At 46.0% G+C, this 10,694-nt stretch overlaps 1 protein-coding gene across 1 annotated transcript; it reads right to left on the bottom strand.

Annotated features, from left to right (window-relative positions):
• Nucleotides 1-74: 74 nt before the first annotated feature.
• On the bottom strand, nucleotides 75-10,686 carry efs (embryonal Fyn-associated substrate). Its single transcript, XM_069672547.1, has 8 exons — nucleotides 10,585-10,686; nucleotides 9,901-10,100; nucleotides 7,825-9,138; nucleotides 7,534-7,653; nucleotides 5,966-6,898; nucleotides 4,342-4,407; nucleotides 2,652-2,909; nucleotides 75-2,113 (listed from the first exon to the last, which is right to left on the bottom strand). Exons 2-8 carry the CDS (start codon nucleotides 9,910-9,912, stop codon nucleotides 1,928-1,930), a joined length of 2,889 nt encoding a protein of 962 aa, XP_069528648.1. The 5' UTR covers nucleotides 9,913-10,100; nucleotides 10,585-10,686; the 3' UTR covers nucleotides 75-1,927.
• Nucleotides 10,687-10,694: the final 8 nt, after the last annotated feature.

Genomic DNA, 10,694 nt, shown 5'->3' with positions numbered 1-10,694 from the left:
TAAAACATGAATGAATAAATAAGAACATTTTTTAAAAGATGAATATTGAAATCAATAATCCAAACACGGTTGATTAATTGTAAAAGATGTATTTGTGCATTCTGGATATGAATACAAGACAGACATCAAATGTAGTGTTAAAAGTAAAGAAAATTCAGCCTGCTTACTGTAGGAGAAAAGTCAAAGCTTTACCTCTCTACCTCAGAAAATCCAGACACAAATGAGTTCACGTAGTGTAAAAAAACTTTCTTGTACAAAACAAAATACAGCAAGATATTTGAACTGTAAAGTAACATATTTTTCAAAGAAAAGAAAACTTTTTGTTCGTTGTAAATTATCAAGTAAAGTCACCCCGAGTGAAGGATGTGTAAAAGCCATGCAAACTGGAAAGCAAAGGACATAAACAGCAATAAATATAGAGCTGAAGGTTATTTGCCGATCATGCTCTCTCCATACAAACAGTAAAGGGCCTGTTAGGCAGGCAGGTATGCAATGAGTAATACTTCAAATCTCCACAAGGTGGCACTGCAGCAGAGAAGATGTAAAAGCAGGAGGAAAGAATACTAAACTGAGCCACACAGCTAAGAAGGAAAGTCCTGGCGAGACTGATTTGCATATGAAAAATGAAACCTGAAGATTAGGTTAAGAAATATGATACAGAACACATGATAATCCAACTTTGTAGAGCACCTATATGTATACCTATGGTATAAATGATGATGGTAGAGATCAGACAGTAACACAGCGGTCTGAGATGGAAAACATGTGTTTTGTTCACCCATGTCAATCAAAAAGAGCACTATGACTTATTTCACAGCTTCCTTTAGGGCTGGGTATATGGTAACATCAACATCACGATAGGAACATCACATTAGAATTTATTGACCTTGATAATAAAGTGTAAAATGATGCATAAAATAAAATACCCAGCCTGAGTTTCTTCTGTACGCCCTCACAACACAAACCACCAAAGCAGATGTGAGCAAACACTTTTGACAGGGGTGAGAATCTCGTGGGAAAAGAAGATAAGTGGGAAAGAAATGTAAGCATGCGGATCACAACAAGACATGTGCAGACAGGTGAGCTTGGTCAACAGGTTTCTTTTTCTATTACAAAGCGACCGTGTGACTGTGGGAAAGTGCGGGGATGAGGTAATTTGTCACCCGGCGATCATTATTCACTCATAAATTCCCAGATATGATCTCTTCTCCGTTAGACAGGATTTCGTCTTCATGAGGTGTAAGACTGAAACATGTAGTGAGAGATGATGATGATTCTGATTGGGATGCTGTACTGTAGTTATCTTTTTAGTGGAAATGGCGCACTACATAAACACAACACATACTTGCACAGATTAAGAAAGGAAGTCGGGGAAACTTCCTTCTCCACCCTTTTCCATTTCTCGAAACGAAAGCCCCCAAAACACTCGATATGCTGCTTCAGCTTCAGAATGATAATAACAAAAGGCCTTTCAGGTGTCACAGCAAAAAAGTAGGCCAGAACCAGGATGTAAGGCCTCCGTCTGTGCTATTTTTGGAAGAGGGGGGATGGCTGAATAAATAGAGGAAGGAAGGGGAAAATGGCTATCATGTGAGGAGAGGAAAATATGGCAAACATAATAAAGCAAAGCTCCCGAGAGACACACTCAAAGCCGCAGCCAGGCTTCAAATATTCAATAAGTTAACACTCAAAAAGACAAGTGTGCCTGGCATCAAAGCACAGAGGTCAGTAAATAAACAAAAGGCAAACCAACACACACCTGCAGGACAGAACAGTCGCATCCCAGCTTGGTAACAGCTTCCTTCAATTCCACTCCAACCAAAGGTAATGAAAGAGTCGTACAACAAATAAGGCATTTCAAAGAGAAGAGAAAATATGTGTGTAGTGTAAACAACGTTTTTGTTTTCACGTTAAGTGATGTGAAATATCATGAGGATATTTCTGCCAGACGCTGCAGCAGCGTGGAGAAGCCGGCAGCCTGCTGGGAGAGCTCGGCCACGCGGTCCACCATCTCCTGGGTACTGGATACTGACGGGTAGTTTTGTGCGGCGCCCTTTGTTGCCACGACGACTGCCTTCAAGGCCTGGCAGAGGCGTCCTCCAGAGGTTGTGATCTAAAGGAGAAAAGATTTTACTTTTTCAATAAGAGGCTGTCATTTTTATAACATTTACAGGCAGACTTTACAATGTTTTATTTTGACGGCCAATTTGGCTGCTAATATTCCAGATTTCCAGCCATGTAGAAGAACTATCGGACATCCTGAATGTGCGTCTTTGCATTTTGAACGTTAAATAAAATAACTTTAAAATACGCTACATGAAGAAGCCTAAATAAGTCTAAAAAAAAAAGGAAAAAAAACAGGCATGTCGGTCCAAATTTGTGTCTGTCAAATTGCCATTTAGGTCAGTGTGCCGCGGGGCTTCTTCATACAGAACTGCTCGGCTGCTTTTACTAAGTTGAAGCCATCCAACACATTGGGACAACTTGCAAGTTCTTAACCTTCTTCCTCAGTGAGGCGGCTTCTCGGGGCTGTTCTTATCCAGTTCTGGAGCGAGCACGCTCTGCAGCCACACTCCAAATCCAAAAAAATAGCTCCCCTGCTAAGCATCCATGCCTTAATTTACTTTTATAACCAAATTGTCTCTGCATACCTTGGCCCGAAGGTCAGGAGAGGTGAGAAGGCGGGAGAGCGTGTCCCCGATAAACACCAGCTTGTGCGCCGTCACGATGAGACTCTTCCCCCTGGCGACGAAGATGCGGGGAGGCTGGTTCCCCTGCACGCTGCTGAAGAGCACGTCGATGGCGTCTGCCAGGCAGGAGAGGTGAGCGAGGCTCTGAGACGAGTAGAAGGACAGCAGCTCCGAGTCCTCCAGGGAGAGGGACACGGGCAGAGCAGGGGACGGGGTCATCTGGACACGGAAGGAGGAAGTGAGTATTTATAGCGATAAATACACATGAACCGCCATGCCAAGTCAAAGTCAGTGTTACATTTAAATTACTTTTTTTTAATAGAAAAAAAAAAACCAAAAAAACATTTTAATACATGTTTTGAAGGAAAAATATTTTTGGTTATACGTTTGGTTAACTTCAGATGTTTAGGTTTTGTACTGTTGGTCGTACAAAACAAGGTAAAGGTGTCGTCTTTGGTTTTGTTGAATTATAACTGTCAAACATTTAATGTCTTATTTGCATGTTATTTATGTTTTTTTAATTATTTTCTTTATTTCAATCATTACTTTGTATGCATCTTATATTTCCATCATTGTTATTGTCATTATTATTGTTGTTTTGTTATTGTTAATGACAAAAATCACAAGTAATTTGACACGATAAGATTTAGTTTATTATCAACAATATATTATTACCATATTTTGTTTTCTATTATCTCGTAATTTTTTTTAATAATTGTATTTTCACATTTTTTGTATTTTTTTTCAAATTTCTTTTTCATTATTTTTGTTAGAAATTTTTTTTTTTTTACTATTTTCATTTTTTTTTTAATACTTTTGATTTACTTCATTTTTTTTTACTATTTTCATTTTTTTTAATACTTTTGATTTACTTCATTATTTTTTTAATATTTTCTAGTGTTTTATTAATTTATTTTAATTTTAATATCAGTTTAAAACAAACACCTACACATTTTAAAATAAGCGTCCTAATAAAAACAAGTCGCATACACGTACGCACATATACAGTATAAACACAGGACGTCAGCAAGCGGCTCTGTTGAAAGAATGACTGTGCTTTTCTGTCTCTTATTGTCCGGCAGCCTCTGCTCTATGTGAGGAAAGGCTGTTAAGATCTACAAGTGACCTCTTGTTAGTCGTCTATGGCGTAACCAAGGAGTCTTGCAGGGAGCAGAAAAAATGCAGACAGAGTGATAAAAAACATGACCTCAATCTCAAGCAAGAGAGGGAAAAACTGACTGAAGAGATAACACGGGACAACACTTGACTGTTGTTCGCTCATGTGTGGGTTTTTACTAATCTGTAACTGAAGGCATTGATGTTGGATTATCTGAAAAACAAATAAAGGCTGTAGCATAACAAACTAATCTCCAGGAATGATGGATGAGTGCACAGATTCATGAGGCAGAAATCAACAGGGGTCAGAGTGAGATTAAGTCAGGTGCTGTAAGGTAAACACGATACTTGTGGAGCGCATCAGGAGCCAAAGAGCGGCTGCAGGCTGGATTAATGAGTCACAGCGCTCATTAGTAAACAGAGCGCACTGTGAGCACAGCAGGAATCAATGACTTATCTGTGTAGACTTGCTGCGTGTGTTTCTGTACAACGAGAACCGTCAGCGTGCGGACTGTACGGGCTGAGGAAGACTCACCCGCGGCTCTGCAGTGATAGTTTGTCCGTTCTCAGTCAGGGCATCGGGAGGAGGCTCGGGTTTACCCTGGTGTGGAAGGAGAGAAAGTCAGCCACGTTAACAGACACGTTAACAGTCCGTATGTGATGGTTTGGTCACTGAAAAACTACAGAACTTGTTAGAGGGGTTAGCAGCAAATGGGTTGTAGCATAATACAGACAAAAGTCTGACCAATCCGGATACTGATATCGGCCCGATACTGCCTAAAGCAGCTGGATCAGGTATCAATGACAATGGGGCCGATATTGGGCCAATCTATTCTCTTCTATGTTTACCATGTACCGCTTAGACATTAGCTAGAGTCAGCTGTAAGGAGGTCTTTATGTTCACTACAAGGGGAGGGAATCGCAGGGTAACTCACGATACGATATGCGATACGTGATATCGATAATTGGTCAGGATGACGATATATTGCCGATATTTTGTCCCAACCCTAATCACTACGGCAACAAGTTACATGGCCACTTTTTGGAGCTATAACGATAAATCGTTAGGAAAAGGAAAATTAATCTCTAAATATTTTGATAACCAATCGTTGTAGGGGGTTCTGGAGCAAAAATGTCAAACATTTGCTTGTTCTAGCTTCTTAAAGGGCCAGTTCACGATTTTCAACCTCAGTCCTTTCATGCTATCATGGGGGAGCTAACGCCATTATGGTAGGAAAAAAATGCAATTTGGCTCTGTGCCTTTGGAGGACGCCATCAGCTTCTCCAATGGGTCCCGGAAAACCTCCACCAGACTACGTAAAATGCGTCACCTGACGGAGGCCAGGGAGCTCGCTAAGCTACACTTCCTCAATCTAGGACGCCCACCTCTGATGTCATGTCTCGTTCAAAATCGTCAGGTTTGAAATGCAGACTGCAGACCTGAAGATGTTTCAGACGATCCACCGGTATATTTTCGGATTCTGTACCGCTCTGAGCTGTTGCCTGCAGAAAAACGGTCGTATTTCCCTCGTGCCTCTCTCACTGGGCCGTTCCTTTCTGAGGGAGGGGTGCAATGCACGCTGGGTGTTGTAGGAATGTAGAATGGGCGAAACCACGAGCTGTTTGTACAACTTCCTCCACAGCTTTTGCCAATTTCAAATATTATTGCTTCAATCGATGACAGAGAACACCAGCTGTGACTGACGGAGGCTTTTTCCAGGGGAGAACTGCTCCTTTAAATGTCGGGACCTGCTGCCTTTAGTTTGTATATGAAAAGTCTTGGCTTAAAACTATTTAGCTATTTTAAGATGTCACTTTGAACTTTGGGAAACTGTGATGAACATTTTTCAAACGTTTCTGACATTTATGTACTTAATTATTTCTACATTCATTGTTAAAACAATTGTTGGTTGCAGCCCGAGGCTACTTTCAATACCTGCAAAGTACTTTGATTTTGATTTACAGAATAAGGGATGCAATGTTTAACTCAAAGTTGTCGTTGCCTCAAACATAAAGACTGTTCCCTCTCTCTTATACAGGGTGGGGTAAACGCTTATTAATTATATATGGGTGTCAAGTATCTCTAACTGTTTACGTCAGATAAGTGCATCTCTAACTTTTCATGCAGATGTTGTAAAACTGTTCTCTTAAAAACACACCTGCAGCTTGACGTATCCGACACTGTCTCCAGTAGGAACGGGCGCAGGAATGGGAGTCAAGCCGATCCCTGCGTACTCATTGCTCGGGTCATCCTCTGCATCAACGGGGCCGACTGTCAGTGTCACAGTCGACGGAGTGGGAGGCAAAGGGAAGGCGGGCTGAGGGGTCGGGGGCAGAGGCCTCTCCTGGATCCAGCTACCTTTACGGGAGCCCATCCCACCACCTGAGGATTTCCCATCAGGCACCGGGAGCGCAGGTAACGGCCTTCGTGACAGAGAATCTTGGGAAGGCAGACGGGGGCGGCCCTGAGCCTGCAAGAGGAGGGCACTCTCCTCAAGGGAGCGCTGGACCAGCAACAAGAGCCCTTCAGACGGGGGTGCGTTTCCAACCGCAGACAACGCCGGCAGAAGGTCCGACAGGCGAGCCCACGCCTGCTGGAGAGGCGGCGGAGGGTCGTCTGAGTGGCAGGCTTTCCATGTGGACAGGATTTCAGCCAGCGAGGTGGCCAGGTCCCGCGACGACAGAGCGGAGGCCGAGCTCAGCACCGTGTGGACAAGGCTGGAAAGAGACGCCCGCCACTGAACGTCACCAGAACCGTTACTAGAAACAGAAAGGCGGCGGGTGGAGGTGGAGGAGGTCGACAGAGAGTGAGGGAGGACTTCAGAAGTCAAAGCGGGCATGTCGTAGATGCCGCAGTCGGGCTCAGAGGAGTCTCGGTTATGACTTCCTCCGCTGGCTCGTTTGTCGGGGCCGGGGACGCAGTAGATCTGTCCGACCTGCGTGATCTCCTCTCCTGAGAGGCTGGTGGTGGACTCCCCGGGGCCGAGAGGCACACCTGGAAGCGTAGGGACGCTGTATACATCGTCATCAACTTCATCGGGGTGGACATCGGATGTGGACACATTCAGGATGATGGTGGGGACATCGTAGACCTACGAATGGAGAGAAGAAAGAAGGAATGCTTTGAAATTCTGCTTTTGAAAGAGGAAACAAAACTCCAACAGCTGGCGGACATTCAAGTAACATTAAAGGGGAGACCACTGGGGGAGGAGGGGGGTAGCTGGTGGTATGGCCTTGGCCTGGCCCTGACAGATGGGTGTGACTGAGAGAAAATAGTAGCAGCATTTGGACTGGATAGACAGGCTCCCACAGCAGACAGAGACAGGTGTGGCCTCGCCTTGGAGAGGGGGGGGCAGGGAGGCAGACAGAGAGCGGTATGTGGGAAGAAATGGTGACGCAGTGTTTGATCGTCTTGTTGAGGAAACCGTTTAACTTGTACAGACTTGAAGCCATGATCGAGTTTACCGCAGTTCCCAGTAATGACTCCATTAATTTGGGCACTTTACGAAGCAGCCTCTGCCAGCAGTGTGTGTGTGTGTGTGTGTGTGTGTGTGTGTGTGTGTGTGAATGTGACATGTAGTGTAAGAGCAGCTTTGAGTGGTCGCAAAGACTGTACATTTACTCATGTAAGTAGACAATTCTAACTCAATCACAAAGCAACAAAAGTGAAACAAACGTGCGAGGAGAAAGAAAACGAGTGTATCTGTGGTTTCAGTATCATCTGTACCTCCGTCTCAGAGTCGGCCTGTGGAGGGAGACAGCGAGGGGTGTCGTAGATTCCGTCATCGTCCCCAAGGGAAGACTGGACCGTGCGCTGCCACCTGCCAGTGGGAGGGGTATCATACACCTGCCCAGAGCACAAAACCAAATTATGACAGCAGGCGTGGTCATCAAAATTTGTATATTTCGAAGAACCTCAGACGACATGTAAATCCACTTCCAGTGCAAACTTCAAAGGCTAACAGCTGTTTATAAAATGTTAGCGAGCTAAGCTAGCACGCTAACCGTGGTCACATACCTGGTCATCCACAGAGTCAGAGTAATCCTGACTCTCTCCTTTCTTGTTCTGCACATTGCTGCTTCTCTCCAGCCCATTGTTCGTCCTCTCCTCTGCACTCTGAGGAGCCCCCCTCTGTTTGTCCGCTTCGTGCTGCTGCAGACTCACAGGGGCGACCTGAGCAGCGGGTTTGGGTGCACAGTTAGAGTCAGCTGATGCAGCTTGTGTTTGTTGCACATCTTTCCGCGTGACTCCCCTCACCGGAGGAGCTGGTGGAGGAGGTTTGCGGGCAAAATTTGGGGATCCAGGAACCCGGACCTGCCCGGCTCTGACCAGCAAAGGGGAGCCGCGGTGACAGGCCAGGCCGGGTTTGCCTCTGGCAGCAGCAGGGTTGGGTGAGACTCCTTTCTGTAGAGGTCTGGGAGATGCCTGGGCAGGGGATAGAGGAGAAGGATGCTGATGAGCACCCATGTCAGCTAATATGGCGGCTGGAGTCCTTCGAACGCTTCCTCCCACAGGGGTGGGTGTTTGGTACACCCCAGGTGAGTCCTGGCTCACTTTGGGCTGGGGGGTACTGGGTGAACCGCTCACCATGGAGGGGCCGTTAGAGCAGGCGACTCCTCCTGTTGGGGATTGATAAACTTCGTCACCTGCCAGCGGTGTCCCTTTAGGCACCAGGTAACAGTCGTCTGTTGTTTCCCTCGGGACTAGATACGTAGTGTCTTCTGGTTCATCAGCCGCCCTCGGTACTCCAGTGGGGGCGAGGTACACGGACTCTGAGGCCAAGAGAGTTCCTGGTTGCCTTGAAGGTATGGGACTAACTGGAGTCTGATAAAGTGTTCCTGTAATTTCTGTCCCTCGTCCTCTCAGAGAGGGAGAGCGCGGACGCCCCGCAACCCCAATATCCCAGTCAGGTCTGGGCCGCGTGCCAGAGCTGGAGTGCGAGCGTGGACGCCCTCCCTCCACTCTGCGGAGCTCCCCGGGTCTGGAGGCACCCCCAGCTCCTCGTCCCTCACCCACGCCCGGCGGGGAGCGATACACTCCATCTATATCCTCTGCGCTGCCGCCGACAGCAGTCCGGGCCAGTCCAGGCGTGAGGTAAACGGAGTCCTCAGCAGGGCCATGGCGGGGGTCTGAGCCTGGGGGAGGGGCAGTCTGGAGGAGACGAAGGCGGTTGGCAGGGGCAATGCCTTGTCTGCCGTGCAGGGAGCAGAGCCACCAACCCGGCCCGCCGCTCTGCTCCTGCTCAAGAACCATCAGGATGTCACCCTTCCGGAAAGCCAGCTCCTCCGGGCTCTCTGCCGTGTTGTCGAACAGCGCCTTTGCCAAAACCGTCTGAGAAAGAGGACGAGACAAGAGAAGAAATAAACTCTCTTTCAGTAATTCACATAAAAAATTGGTCAAATAAAAGTAGGTTTCAATCAGCAGCCTAAATTCACACAAGCGTCTGTCTCACATCTACACACACAAACAAGTACATTGACATGCAACGGCAAGTCAGGGGCACAAAAAGGTTGATTGTTTCCAGCTTTTGAATGGAGAGTGAATAGGAGTGAATAGGGAAGATCTCGTAAAACCACCATGAGGGACACAGAGGGACTGGAAGAGGGCGGCTGAATATGCGTAAAATATAAATTTAAAAGGATCATGACATATTCAAAATTCACAGCTGTGTCAGCAATCATGCAGCGTAAAAAAAGAAGGGCAGAGTCAGGGAGGATCAATGATCAAATGGACACAAGGGCTTAATGGTAATGAGCAAGATGAGAGGGAGGGGGAGGGGATAAGAGGCACATCTGTCCCTCGCTGTTTAGGATTTAATTGCCAACCCAAAGCCAAGGAGTCAGGCCCCCTTTCATTTTCTAAACCAACCCCCTGGGGACGCCTAGGCTGCATTGAGCCATGTGGGACCCCCTTTGGACAGTAATGGAGGCAATGAGGAACCTCATAAAAAAGATATGTGAAAAAAGATATGATGAGGTAATGTCAATAAATAAATAAAACATGCACCAGAAAGTTAGATGTTTTAGTTTTAAGGCATTACATAGTCCAGTGCATGCAAATTCATACAAACAAAGAGGCATTTACTGTACTTACGGAGACAGACATTGTTGTTAAGGTAACTGTTATGTCTCAGAGAAACTATATCTCATCAGTCTGGGTCATCCATCTAGATCAGCTGTGGGTCTCGTGGATGTGTTGGTCGCCGGAGAGGCTCGATCCAGAAGCACAGCTGGGTCTGGGTGGTACACATCTCCAAGTCCGGCCGCCTTGTCGTCTCCACCTTCATAAGGATCCTGAAATCAACGCTGAAACGTTTATTTCCACGACTCATTTATGAACACACAGAGACAGCCGGTCGACCTCAACGCATATAGTAAGACACATGTGAAATGAAAGCTAAGAAGGCAGCAACGGCAACACCTGTCTATCCTTTCCACGCCCAGTAACGTTACGTTGAATGCAACCCGTTCAGCGAAGGCTAACGTTAGCTTAGCTTGGTAGATAAATAAGCGGTGTGCCCTCGCAATCAAATATATCGATACAGTCGAGTATATAATCAAGCTAAATTAAGATTCAGTTGAGATGTAAGAGCTACAAACACCGTAAGCTATGTTGTAGCGGCCTAGCTTTACGCTATGTTGGTTATCTTCAACGCCTTTCGCTGCTAACGCTAAAGTTCAGTACAAAACAACAATGGCACCGCCGGGTAAAACTGTTAAAGCAAATTTATATACTAGTCGACGTCGGCACTCAACGTTGTCGTTTTAAAATAATTACCTTGCTTCTTTTCTTATCGCTGGTAAACTTCGCATCGGCGTACAGTCTGTGATGCGTAAAAATCACTTCTTTTCAGGCGTGAAAATCTGTGGCCATGGCTGTTCAATCAT

The sequence above is a fragment of the Semicossyphus pulcher genome, unplaced genomic scaffold (genome assembly GCF_022749685.1).
Source record: "Semicossyphus pulcher isolate SPU_LCO1_2020_fin unplaced genomic scaffold, fSemPul1.0.p SCAF_21, whole genome shotgun sequence".
In the NCBI taxonomy this organism is placed as follows: Eukaryota; Metazoa; Chordata; class Actinopteri; order Labriformes; family Labridae; genus Semicossyphus; species Semicossyphus pulcher.
Note: the sequence above shows the minus strand (reverse complement) of the source record. Positions and strands in the feature narration are given on the sequence as shown.